General features: G+C 39.9%; 2 protein-coding genes across 5 annotated transcripts in view; one reads left to right on the forward strand and one right to left on the reverse strand.

The window, feature by feature from the left end:
• adipor2 (adiponectin receptor 2) overlaps window positions 1-8467 on the forward strand; it is a 33070-nt gene extending 24603 nt beyond the window's left edge. The window contains exons 3-8 of the mRNA XM_086269747.1: window positions 3597-3776; window positions 4495-4666; window positions 5356-5542; window positions 5624-5811; window positions 6274-6467; window positions 6552-8467. Coding sequence (XP_086125873.1) covers window positions 3597-3776; window positions 4495-4666; window positions 5356-5542; window positions 5624-5811; window positions 6274-6467; window positions 6552-6680 — 1050 coding nt within the window. The 3' untranslated portion in view covers window positions 6681-8467. The remainder of the gene's footprint in view (window positions 1-3596; window positions 3777-4494; window positions 4667-5355; window positions 5543-5623; window positions 5812-6273; window positions 6468-6551) is intronic.
• Window positions 8468-9092: 625 nt separating this feature from the next.
• Window positions 9093-13888, reverse strand: part of LOC147310390 (protein PHTF2) — a 57020-nt gene continuing 52224 nt past the window's right edge. For all 4 annotated transcript variants that reach the window (XM_086269745.1, XM_086269744.1, XM_086269746.1 and 1 more), the window contains one exon: window positions 9093-12959. In XM_086269745.1, the coding sequence (XP_086125871.1) occupies window positions 12939-12959 (21 nt within the window). In that variant the 3' untranslated portion in view covers window positions 9093-12938. The remainder of the gene's footprint in view (window positions 12960-13888) is intronic.

The following is a 13888-nucleotide window of genomic DNA, read 5'->3' on the forward strand; positions in this document are numbered from 1 at the left end:
ATTTCAAATGAACTGATGTTTCACAAGAAAAGCAAAAAAAAGTTTCTGTGCCTGCATCACTGGCAGTCGGTCATTTTCAGTTTCTCTGTATTTTTCTTCCTGAGAATATGCGCAGACACCCATAGCTTCCTCTTTGCAATCAGCCTCTTTCATCAGCTTTTACGTGGCAGAGAAAGACGAAAGCTGCTAACTACCAGCTACAGAATACCCATATTAAACCCGCTTCTCACGATCAGAGCAGGAAAGCACTCTGGCAGGATTTAACAGCTGTTTTTGCAGATTTTAATAACAACATCTCTACGGTCGTGTGAAAACAGCCTCCAAAATGTCAGCTTCACACCAGGTAACAGAAACGGCCTTTTCAGTCATTTATTATTTGTAATCAAACCTTTTGTGTAGGGGGAAAAAAGTTTACTAAGCTAGCATACTGTAGCTCAGAGCAGGAGAGCAGGTTGTCTACTAATCGGAAGGTTCGTGGTTTGATCTCTGGCTGCTCCAGTCTGTATGCAGAATATCCTTGGGCAAGATAGTAACCCAAGTTGCTCTCTAATGCATCCATCGAAGTGTGAATGTGTGGATGTTGGATAGAAAGCACTAGAGCATAGAAAAAGTGCTTGTATTAATGGGTGTGACTAGGAGAACAAGGCATGTTTTATAAAGCAAGTATGTGACTGTGACTTGTCACAGTGCATGTCCTATTATTTTTAGCTGGTGGCCATATACTTGAATACTATTCCACTCATGCACATCATAGAACTTTTTACCTGCTATTGTCTTAACATACTTGGTCTGCAACTTGCAGTTTTCATTTCTGATTATTTTTCAAGAGGCTAATTTTGGTTTATTTAAAAAAAAAAAAAGTGTTAAAAATGAGGTCAATTGTACTAAATCACTATTTTTCTGACAAACACACTAACAGATTATGTCCCACGGTGTTATGTGCGGGCGTTACTTCAGGGCTTCAGCGTTGTCGTACATATAGATTGTTTGGTGAAGTTTTGTTGATAAAACTCAGTCACAAGATTCAGTCTTGTTTTCACATGATGTTAGCATAATTTTATTCTGATATTCACATGGATTCAAATTACAGCAAGACAGGTTAGGCGAGTAGCTTGTTGCTAGGATAAATTATAAATAAACTGTGCTCTTTGCATCCAAAACTAATCGGGGATTTTAGTCTGGTCGTGAGATGACAGTAGTTGTATTGATAACTGCAGTAGATGCTGTGCTGCTTATGTGTCATACACTTTCTACATCAGCGAAGAGCACCACACGTGTCTCAAAAGCCGACGAGGATATAATATCGCAAGAACAGCTACTCGTCCGTCTGTGCATCTGCAACCGAGCATAATCCTGACCTTAGAGGACATGCTGTTGTTCCTGCTGTGCACAGACACGTGTGCACACACAGAGTTACTCAAGAATCTCACAATCCACAACCAGACTGGCAGCACCTGAAGTTAAGGCCACACCTGTATTACTTGCATGCATGGACACACATGAGAGGTTATCCATGAGAGATGCAAAGACCGGAGGGCACACGTGATTGTTTGGCAGTCACCCAGATACCCTCTGCTGACATAGTGCACTAGGTCCTTTGCACATAAGTACACCGAGAATCAACGTTAGGTGAAACAGCAGATTCATGAAAATATTGCCCTCAAGTGTGATGGAAGCTTTTGTCCCTTCCTTGCATTTTTGCGGCCTCTGATTTGTTCTCATGTGTGGTTAAACACTGTGTGCACACAGATTCAAGGAAAAATAAACTTCGGAGACGTTCACTTTCAGTTCCTAAACGGCATGTCATGGTCAGTAGGCACACGTGCACGAGCAGAGACCTTGCTGTTGCAGTGTATTTTGCTGGTGGGTCTTGAAAAACGGGGTTAGTCATGCATTATATATAAAACAGGACTCTCATTCTCCCTCTTTCTGCAACCCACTTGTTCTCGTGTCCCTCTCTGTCTTGCCACTTTTCCCCTAATTTCCTCACTTGGCCTTTTCCTGCTCCTCTGGAGTATTAAAAAGAACAAGAGGGATGCCATTTCTAATCATCTCCTATTAAACATAAATAAATCTGTGGCTTGTTAAGAGGAATAAAAAATAACAATAATCATCAGTGTATGTGTTTTGATGTATGTGTGGCCTTAATACTTATCAGCTTTCCCACCTGAAACCGCACACATCATCGGTGTGTCGGCGAGCGCTTAACTGTGTGCGACTGTTTGTTTGCGTGTCAGTAATGATGAATGACTGTGTATTTATCACAAAGCGCTAGCCATATTAATTCTGCCACAGACTACCCAGCGGTGACAGCTATTGTGTTGGATTGAATTCACACTGTCTGTTTAAGCCTCTATTTATAAATGATAGCTCAGACAAACAGGGACTGCAGCGATTTAATAATAAAATGGCTTTGTTTTCTTTACACAATAGCTTTAATTTTCTTCCTTTTACAGTTTTGTTAATCTGATTTGTTTGTGTATGCAGTCAGATAGGGATGATAAAATGTGTATTTTTACATGCGCGTATTCTCTTATAGTTTTTGTGCACCACATGCTGGGATATGGGACAGTTTAAAAGCTTTGCACGGACTGTCTGAGGAGTTGTCAGTAACAGCGTTAAAGGTAGAACGAAAAGAAAAACGATGGAGCTAAATTCTCGAGTTGTAAATTTATGAATGTAAATAAGTTGTTATGTTTCCTGGTTTGAATAGTGAAGTAGATTAAAGGGAGGTCAGTTTATTTTACATTTTGGCTTATTTTTAAACACTTCATCGTCTTGCTTCAGTAGACTTGTCTCGCGTGCTGACAGCGTATGAATCAGCGCGGCGCCTCAGCTGCACGGGCACAAATCTGCAAGGAGGCTTTCAGCTGTTTGAGTCTGACAGCAGCTGGAAGTGTCGAAACCCTGTTTTTATTTACTTTGTTTGAACTAATATTAGCTTTTATTGCTGGTTTATTCATCTGGATTTTTACTTACCACTACAATATTTTATTATATATTAATAATTATATACCTTGAACTGCAATACTTGCACAAAAGGTGCTATATAAAAAAAAATAGTTTTTTTTGTTTTTTGTTTTTTTTTAAACATAGCACATTTAAACACAGTTATGAGTTTGACATTGACTGAAGTGTTGCACATGAAGCCACTCATGTATATAAGATTTGAACAAGTTACAACTTTTAGAAAATAAGAAACTTAAAATATTAAAAAGCTGTTCACTGGTAAAAAAACAAAAAAACAAACACTCTAATTTGCTACAGTTAGCTTCAGATGAAAGTGGTCTTAAATATCCTCAGTGTATGATCACATTGTACAGTGTGTGCTCTTCCAGTCACTGGTCAGCAGTAGGTTTAAGAAAGGATCTATGATGAGTCTTGTCACTCATGTTGAATGTAATTTGCATGTGAGAGGAGGATTGCACAAGCTTAGATCGATGATAGCTCCCACATGTTTGAACTGGGTAGCATGCAGCCAGAGCAGGTTCATGGTAAAGGTGTCAGAAAACAGCTGGTCCTCTTCGACTAAGTGTGTGTGTGTGTGTGTGTGTGTGTGTGTGTGTGTGTGTGTGTGTGTGTGTGTGTCTTTGCAGAGCGTCCCAGAGTGCGACGACAAGAAAAGGGTAAGCGAAGAGGATGACAGAGGAAGAAAAGAGGAGGAAACGGAGGAGGAGGAGGAGGATGAGAGGAACGGTGATGAAGGCTTCATGGGAATGACTCCACTCCTGCAAGCACACCACGCCATGGAGAGGATGGAGGAGTTTGTACACAAGGTGCAAAAAACAAAACAAAAAAAAACAACCCAACCCCCCCACACTCACAAACACACTTCAGACCTTCGTCTTAACTTATCTGAAAAGATTGTTGGGGAGCGCTCCACCTTTTAATTCCACCGCCCACTAAATTAGGTACTCCTCCCTTGGGGTATGTTTGCTTTACTGAGGAGGTTTTATAACAACACTCAATAAAGCCACATAGTAAACGACAGCAATAAACCCATAAAAACAGCTACGGTAGAGTTCTGTGTTTGCTTAGTTTTTTTTTTTTTTTTTTATCGCTTATACAGAATGTGTTTCAAAAGACGGAGAGTTAAAAAAAAAGAGTTCAGTAATTTAGTGCAGTTTAAGAGCATAAAGCTAAAAAAGGCCAGCACTGTTACGCCGCAGGAAGCTCTTCAGATGTGGTTCTTGATACATACAGATGCAAACAGTTATGACACTGTGATGTAAAGACGCGTCACTGTGTCGAAATAAAAATAATCACGCGACTATAAGAATTAGAGTGTGTGCTTTTGAAACAGCACAGCCTGGACGAGTGTCCTGTAGCTAAAAATAGCTGTATGTAAATTGGTGGAGTCAGTATATTTATTTGCATAATAGTTGTCATTTGACACTCCTGATCTGCACTCCAGTCCAGTAAACTGCAGCAGTTTTCCATTCATACCAGATCATGATGTAGATGTTTCCTCTTTTTCCCTTATTAACCAATCAGATGTGGGAGGGTCGGTGGCGCGTCATTCCTCACGATGTACTCCCCGATTGGCTGAAGGACAACGACTTCCTGCTTCACGGCCACAGGCCTCCCATGCCTTCGTTTCGCGCCTGCTTCAAGAGCATCTTTAGAATCCACACAGAGACGGGAAACATCTGGACACACCTGCTAGGTAAGACACACACACACACGCGCGCACACACTGAGAGAGTTTTCTAAAACTCAATACTTTTGTGCATCTTTAACTTTCTGTATTCTTCATTTTAACCTTTTTATCCTAATCTTAAATTGTCTCTGCAAAAATGTTGAGGCATGATGAGATGGCAGATGTACTGGAGCACACATGCACACACGCACACACGCACACATGCACACACACCACGAGAACAGGATTAGGGTTAACGGCTGGAAATAACAGGAGTGGGATTGTTTTTTCCTGTGTGTATTTCTGAAATGTATTACTCCACTCCTTATTTTATTCTTCAGCTAATCTGCATATTTATCCAGACTTCATTAGGTAACAGAGAACCTTGTGCAAACCTGCTAACTTGTTACGTTGCATAAAAACGTGTGTGTCGAAAGCCAAGCGACTGCCGTCAGTAGATGGGTCCAGGAAATCCAGTGTGTTATTTTTCTGCTTGAGTGGAAGAGTTGTAGTTGATCCCAGGTTTTTAAAACTCTTTATTTATCCTTCCTTCTACACCTCTATAAACAAGTTTTGTTCTTCTCTCTGCTGCCACCTTGTGGCGTGTGAGAGTGTGCACCTCGGCGTCATTGTAGTGGAGAAATTGTGAGTCCTGATACTTTTTCATTTTAATATCACTGATATCCATCTTACCCTGTCATCTCATCTCTCTGCAGGCTGTTTGTTTTTCCTCTGTCTGGGCCTGATGTACATGTTCAGACCCAACATGTCTTTTGTGGCTCCGGTCCAAGAGAAGGTGGTGATCGGGATGTTTTTCCTGGGAGCCATCCTCTGCCTTTCATTCTCCTGGCTCTTCCACACAGTCTACTGCCACTCTGAGGGCGTGTCCAGAGTCTTCTCCAAGTAAGAAATGTCTCGGTCTTCATGCTGTATTGGGGACGTCTTTTCTTCAGCAGTAAGCTCACGATGTTGTTGTGTCTCCAGGTTGGACTACAGTGGGATCGCCTTCCTGATCATGGGCTCCTTCGTCCCCTGGTTGTATTATTCCTTCTACTGCTCCCCTCAGCCCTGCTTCATCTACCTGATAGTGGTCTGTGTACTAGGACTGGCTGCCATCACCGTATCACAGTGCGACTTCTTTGCCACTCCGCAGTACAGAGGAGTCAGAGCAGGTAGATTGGGATAAGTGAGGATGGGTTGGGTTTGTGGTCATGTGGCTTCAGGCCTGTTATTTACAATAGAGGACACCATATTTGGTCCATAAACTTCATATTTCGCTGCTAAGGTGTGGCACTAAGTTTTGCCTCAACGTAACCCTGATTGATTTGGTATAAAAATATTTAAAAATATATATAAAAGCATTTTAATTTAAAATAAGGGGCAGCTGGAGTCTATGGCAGCTGTTGTAGCTAAGGAAGCTGGATTACCCATAGAGATCAAACTCAACACTGGTTAAAATCTTTTCAGTAAAAAAATTAAGATTGGTGTTACTTGCTTGGTTGTCTAATCTAATAATCCATGAGTCAAAAAATCTGTTATTACAGGTTTAAGTTGGTTGACAGTCGATGTTCTTAAAGCGGCCCTTGCTATATCTGCTCACTCGTGTATTCACTTTGTGTCCATTCTTTGTTCAGGCGTGTTTGTGGGCCTTGGTCTGAGTGGCGTGGTTCCCACCCTGCACTTTGTCATCAGTGAGGGTCTGATCAAGGCGACCACCATTGGCCAGATGGGCTGGCTGTTCCTCATGGCCACGCTCTACATCACCGGAGCCTGTCTGTACGCCGCCCGAATCCCCGAGAGGTTCTTCCCCGGCAAGTGTGACATCTGGGTGAGTGTCTGTCGCCGGTAAGGAAACATGTTTGGATTAGAAACTCTTCACCGTGATTCTTATGTCCTGCTGTTCCCTCCGCAGTTTCACTCCCATCAGTTGTTCCACATCTTGGTGGTCGCCGGGGCTTTCGTTCACTTCCACGGCGTCTCCAACCTGCAGGAGTTTCGCTTCACGGCAGGAGGAGGCTGCACTGAGGATGGCAATCTCTAACACACATACAAACATACACTGACCCTTTCATCATTTACTGACACAGTGAAAACTGTGTCAGGCACTGGTTCTTACATCCACAGATATACACGAACAGACACATACACACTCACTTCACCCCCAAACTGAAGACCGAAGTGGCTTGTCCTTCTCATAGGACGCGATTAAATCCAACTCTGTCTGCCTGTCTGTCCCCATTTCCTCTGGCTCCGTTTGCTTTGACTATAAAACCACTTCTGTGACAGCGTGTTTTATAAAAGCAGTTTCTGAGACTCTTTCCAGGAAGTAATCCTTTTGTCCGGGAGGATGCCAGACATTCAAACCTCCCTACGTTCTCTTCTTGGATTAATGGTTTGGTTTCCAGCAGAAGCGTGATTCATGCTTTAAAAAGGAAAAAAAACCAAACATTTTTTTTTTGTTTTGGTTTTTTTTTTTTACTACTTTTTTTTCTTTTTTGCTGAATGCTGTTTTCCAAGTTGCCTCTTTAGAGGATGCAAACAAATGAAAGTATGGGGGGGGGAGAAAAGAATTGAGTGCAAAATTGATTCTTTCTCTCATTGTGAAGCTTTGCAAATGCGGACAAAAGGGTTAATAGTCACTTTTAAAATTTAAAAAACAACAAAAACCAAACAAAAATAACAACTTTTCCATGTAAATAAGATTTCTAAACTTTGGGTTATAGATTTGTAAGAAATATATATTTAAAAAATGACAAAAAATGATTGCAAGAATAAATATGATAGATGGTAAACCAATTAGAGCCGAGGGGGAGAGGTGTCAATTCTACACTTGTTCCAGTGTTCGGTGGGAGGCGCTTCAAGTAACTTTTTTTTGTGTAAGGACACAAGGTGGGGGAGGTTTTAGAGAAAATTTATTGGCACAACATCCAAATCCTATCAAAACATAGTACGCCGTCTCCAGTGGCGACACGGGAGTCACTTACAGGCGTGAAAACCTTACAAACGGCGAGCAACACAGATTTCGTCTTAACATCAAAAACTATGATTATATATTTATGAGTTATCTAAATATGTAGCATCTTCTTTCTCTGATTGAATTCAACCTAAAGCTTATTTTTGCTCCACCACTATATGTTTATTTTTTCTAATATTTCCTTAAATGATTTATTGAAACGCATAAATGATACTTTTCACAATATTTTTGTAAACACGGCCCCAGAATTAGATAAACTGGAATCATTAGTTTCTGCTCCTTCTACATGATTCTTGATGAGATTCATGTCCACAGACCACAAATATTTAAAACTAAAATTAAAACAATTTTCTTTCTTTCTTTTCTTTTTTTTGGATTGCATTTTCATTTGTTCACTGCTGTTATTGCATTTCAAGCTTTAATTTTACTTGTTTCTTTTCTTTCGTTTGCTTCGTTGTTTCGTTTCGTTTGGCGAGGGCCAAAACGTTCCTCCCTCCAAACGTTCCGACTTAAAGGGCTCATGATTAATTAACACGAGATGAACTTTCAAGTTTATACCAAAATCTTACAACTTGCACAATAAAACACTTCTGAGCTTGTGTTTCTGGGGATGTGTAAACTTTTTAGGTGTGCAAGTAAAATGAAAGTTGATCGATCGTCTTTGCATCGCAAGAAGAATTTTTTGTTTTCATCTCCATTTTTTTTCTGTTTCTTTTTCTTTTCTCTAGTTTATATTAAATTATTTCTCTCGGGGAGGGCATACTGTCTGAAGCACACAGTTCGCTCTGGTGGTGTTTGATTGCAATAGACCTTTATATCTGCTGTATTGTTCTAATAAAAAGGTTTTTGAAGCAGTCACTTTGTTTTGGAAGTGTTATTATATACACAACACTGAGATTGCATCACATAATCTCCTTGTTTTCTGTGTTAGTTAACACTTTACTTAAGCTGCAGCTGAGTTCCAAGTTTTAAAATATTAGGTTGTAGATGATTTACAATCCTTCTTCTACCCACACTTGGGTGTTGGGTATGAAAGATTCCATACATGTCAATACAAAGTAACTGCTCATGTAACCCTCTGCTCTGGGGTTCCTTGTCTAGTGGCATTCAACAACGTCCTATCACCTGATGCAGGCTTTGCTGACACCTTACTGGATAGAGATGCCAGCATGTGGGAATTGAACTTGAGACACCGTCTCCAGAGGCGTGTAGTCGTACCACTATGCTATCCAGCTTGCTCAGACAGAAAACCTGCAGTTGCAAATTTTTTCTTATTGATAATTTTCCTTATTTTTTTTTTTAATTTAATGTGTGTTTAAAATGCATTTTAAGTATAAAAGTGCAAAAGTCTTGATGGATCCATCATTTCTCTATATTTTGTTAGGAAAATAGGAAATGGGTGCTGTGATTTCTTGAAATGTGCACACATACATGGCAACATTAAAGCAAAAATGGAATTGACAAGCTTGAAGGTGAATATTTGGTATGAGCACCTTTATTCTTCAACACCGTCTGAACTCTTAGGCAGTTTTTTTTCCTTGTAATTTCTTTAAGAGTCTGGAAACATTCAGAGATGACTGATCTGTTTGATTAGATATTTTTGCTGTAAGAAGCAGTTGATCAAGTGCAACTATAAATATTTAAACAACTGAAGGAAAAGGATAACACAAACAGTTAACAAAAGAATAAAGGATTTAACATCCATTTTTTTTAATTATTCATATAAAAACAGATCTTATTGAAAGACCAGTTCACAAGAAAAAACAGTAAATATTTAGACTTTTGGAAAACAGCATCATAACAGTCCTTTCCTCAGATTCACTCTCATATACGTGATTCAAAAGTCTCGTTGCTAAAAAACAAAAACAGTCGAGCATGCCTTTTCTAAAGAGGTGAGGAACAAACATCCTGTACAAATAAATGATGAAAGAACAAAAAGGAAATATTCTTAAAACCAGAACGCTATAAATACATTCTTTAACCAGAAGAGACAAACAAATACAGTTAAATTAAAAGCACTTTGGTCTTCCTCCTCAAACACACTGAAGATGATTATGCTCGCATTTTTATGAATGAAGCTTGTTCCAGTGAACCGAGGCAACCATTTGTTTCTTTTCCGTGGGCATCATTACTTCACGTACCGTTTCGGATTTAATTCACACAAATCATCAGTACACACGCTGAACTAGCATTCGCTATAACACCAGACACACACAAACTGTATCACACAGAGTGATGTAAAAAATATTGTTGATACAAAGTAACTTTTCTTCCATTGAGAACGTGTTTTTAAAGTGCATGTCTTTGTTCACACACAAGAAAGACTTCACCAACGTCTAAAGGAGCTCCGAGCGTTCAACAGCATTTTATGTGAAGTCCTGTCAGTTTATAAAATATCTGAGTTGATTGTGATTGCCTTTATTTAGGGTTCAGTTTTATTATTTGAATGAACTTCTAATTGAGATTTGACCTGGTGGAGTGAAGGGAGAGGCAGAGATCTCCAGTACGAGTTTCCGTTTCATTTATCCAACATTTTGCTTTTTGGGGATTGTCTTCTTCATGCTAGGACAGCTGAAACTGTTTGATCTGGGACTGGGAGTCGATAATGAAACCATCTGCTATGCAGGTGCGCTGCTTAACGAGCTGTTGGACACATTACATTTTGGCAACCTATTTTTATGCTGTTATATGACGTATCCAGAGAAGTTGCAGTTATCAGTTCACATTTTAACATTAAAACTTCAGTTTGAGATTTACCAAAAATCTTTGTCGGTCCAGTCATCTGTGTATTTAAAGGGCATCCACACAGGAAGCAGCTAGTGGTGGGGCCCAAGGTAAGCTTTCCTCAACTTAGAGATGAATTGATACTGGCTGTTGTTAATCGACACGTTAGCGGGTTGAAGATACATTAGAGCAGATGTGGGCATTATGTGACCATTGGTGGCCCATGATAATTAAAATTTTTTTTTACTCATGTGTGTGCAACTAAATACAGTGGTAATAAAATTATGTTTTATGAGATGTGGCTATTTATCATTGTCTAAATATGAACTTAAGTCCGAGGTAAAGCTGTGTGGTCATTTGGTATGTTTGAATCGCTATTACAAGACTAATCATAAAGAGAAATACAAGAACTTGACTTTTTACAAATCGACACATCCAGGGAGAGAGCAGTCAAGACCAGCGTTGCGATTTTGTGAGATATCGCCCAAAAAAAGTAAACAATAAGAGTCAATGTTTGGTTGGTCTAGCTGAACCGTAATAAGATTGACTGAGGACACTGCAGGAAGTCTAGAGCTTCAGTTGGAAAAACAAAGTGGACAGATTTGACTTTTCCTCTTTGCCCCTGGATGAGACGTGTCGTCTCATAGTCTAGTTACTAATTTTTGTCTGTAAAAGAACGGAAGGAAAACATATTAGAAAACGGGGCAGCAACGCATGCTTGGATAGGCTCGAGATGATGGGGTCTACAACTGCTGTCGTACTGTAAAAGCACACGCAACGTTAAATGACTGAAATGAACCCAGACCTGAAAGTGGTATTTCTGTCAGTTATTTTTTGTTGATGTTGCAACTAAAATGGTTTGTTCTACTTTCAGAGGAGCGTGAGACTGAAGATGGTGACATAGCTACCACACAGCTGCCAGGTGGCTCAGTCTGGGCAAAGTGTTAAAATAAATATCAGATACTGAATCTGACTTTAATGCACTTGTTTAGGCCCAAAACCGACTGGATCTCTCTCACTGAACAAGAAACAAGAACTGAAAAGCTCCATTAAACTACCAGCAAAGTAGCAGTAGCACTTTGTATAACTTTAGACTTATTTTCAGTTTTGGGGAATGTTGAAATCAAACAACAATAAAATGTTGGCCTACTATCCCCAGTTCACATTTTTATTGCCTAATTGTAACATCTTCTCTTATCAGTTGCAGCTTAAAGAGAGAAAATACTGAGCAGACTTGAGTTCAGCTTATTGGTGCAGCCCTCCACGACAGTGTTTCTCATGTGGCCCTTTGGGAAATAAAGCACACGTGGCTTTGCGTGTGTTCTGAACAAAGAAAGCTGACGGGTGACACCGTCGAGCCGTTTGAAACCAGTTTACCTGCAAATTTCATGGACACAGTAGATGCTGTGTCAGCTCTCTGAGGGAAGTGTTACCATCTACTCGCGTATTGCTGGAAATGCTCCTGAAACCATTGATGGGGCTCATAATATTAAACTGGAGCAAAAATTGAAAGGTCTTGCTTCAGGTCACGCCGTCTAATAGTGAAGAATAACTGTAGACATGTTCAGTCTTCTTTCTGTTCACACGTCTGCGGCCGTGTCGCTTTTCTCCCTTTTGGTTTTGGTAAATGTCATCTGCTCTCTAGTTTTGTTTTGCTTTTAAATACCTGGAGAATGGAACTGTTAACTTCCCTTAAGAGATATTTGCATGTGGCCTGAGTGTGAACAGGTGCAAGACACCAGCAATGTTTTTAACCAAACCAGTTAGCAGCTTGATCTAAAGGTGTCCGTGTGGAGCATTTATCTATCTTAAAGAACATGTTACACCTTCAGTATTTGTTTGTAATAAAATTAAAAAATGTTTGACGAACTCAGTTTGTTTGAATAAAACCACTGGACTAACGTTTGCTTTTTAAAATCTGTTTTGTTTTGAAACTCAACATATAAATAACATTCAGTTTAAGCAAAAAAAAAAAAAAGGGAAAAAATACAATAAAATATTTTTGCCTGCAAATGAGTTAAAATGAAAAGCTGCAGATCGAGCTGAGAACCTCAACCATCACTTAATAATAATTTATGTTCACACAGCGTTCCCCCTACCAACAACTCAGGGGGGGCGAGAGGGGAAAAAAAGCACACTACTGTGTTTTTGTTTGTGAAGTGAAGATAATGTTACTCCTGTTGAAGCCAACTTCATGTGTGTAAATGCAAAAAGCATCCCAACAAGTCTTGATCCGTCTAAAACGACAGGGGAGATTTGCTTTAGAGCAGGGGGGAGGAAAAAACAAACAAGCGAGAAGTCTCCCCTCCAAAGCGGTAACCTAGGGGAAACACTCATAACACTTTTGTTGACAGGTAAAAACCGAACTTTGTGTCACAAAACACAAAAACATGAAAGAAACTAGAATTCAAATAAAGCCTAGGTATAAACACTGAATGGGTAAATAAATAGTCTGTGAATTGCACAAAGTGGAAACGTTGAAGGTCAAAGCACTCTGATATGTCGAGGCTGAGGCTCGGTCTCTCGGTGGGTCGGGCCAGTCGGACGAGCGTTCAGCCAGTCAGTGAGAGTGAAGTGTTGACGCCGTTTCTCAGTCCACTGTCATGATTTGATCTTCCACAGCTGTGAACGGGAACAAACGAACACACGTCAGACACTCGAATCGGAGAATTCAGCCAATGAGCAGCTACAGTTTAACAACAAAACGCAGGAAAGGTATCAAAGGTAAGATCAACAGTGCTGCAGGAGGAGCCAGATTAGGTGTCAGCTTATTAGACATTTGGTCTACTTCGTTTATATCTCTGCTAAATACTGGAAACTGTACCCAATAGTATGAAGCCAGGTAAATCCATTTTATTTAAATCTGCCTCGATCACCACGGTAACTTACAGTAGTGTGCAAAAGTCTTCATTTTTTATAGTTTGCTGGGGAAATGGGTGGAACAGTTTATTGAAATGTGCAAACATACATGGAAATACGGAAAACAGGCAAAGGCAAAAAACAGAGTTTCTATAATTCTAATGAGCTTGAAAGTCTACATTTGCACACATTTATTCCTCAACACAACCTGAACTCTCTTAGGCAGCTTTCTTCTAATTTCTTTAAGCGGTGTCCAGGAATAGTTCTCCATGTTTCTCGAAGGACATTCGAAGCTCTTCTTTGGATGTTGACAGCATTTTGTTTTGTTCTCTGTCAAGTTGGGTTCATATCAAACTGTGTTATCTTTATCATTTTTGTAGATTCAGCTAAAGTGTTTTTCCAACATGGCGAAACACTTTTGCACAGTACTGTACTTTGATTTTAAATGAGTGCTCATCTGCTCCCTCATAGGTCAGAATTCAGCACACGTACTTCTCCATCACAAACTCATCTTCCAGGGATTTGATTTACACTGCAAGATTATGACGTGTTTTAACCCAACAAATCTTGAAAATTCATTTTTGGTGCTAAAAAAGGATTTTCAGTCCACATTGTCTGTTTTGCACCTTTACTGTTTTACTTCCTCAAAGGACAGAGGTTTTTTTGGGGGGGGGGGGTTTCCACCACAGGAC

Source organism: Aulonocara sp. 'chitande type north' Nkhata Bay, linkage group LG17 (genome assembly GCF_057382095.1).
Source record: "Aulonocara sp. 'chitande type north' Nkhata Bay isolate Kocher_YH1m ecotype deep benthic linkage group LG17, A_spYH_male_GT1.1, whole genome shotgun sequence".
Lineage (NCBI taxonomy): Eukaryota > Metazoa > Chordata > Actinopteri > Cichliformes > Cichlidae > Aulonocara > Aulonocara sp. 'chitande type north' Nkhata Bay.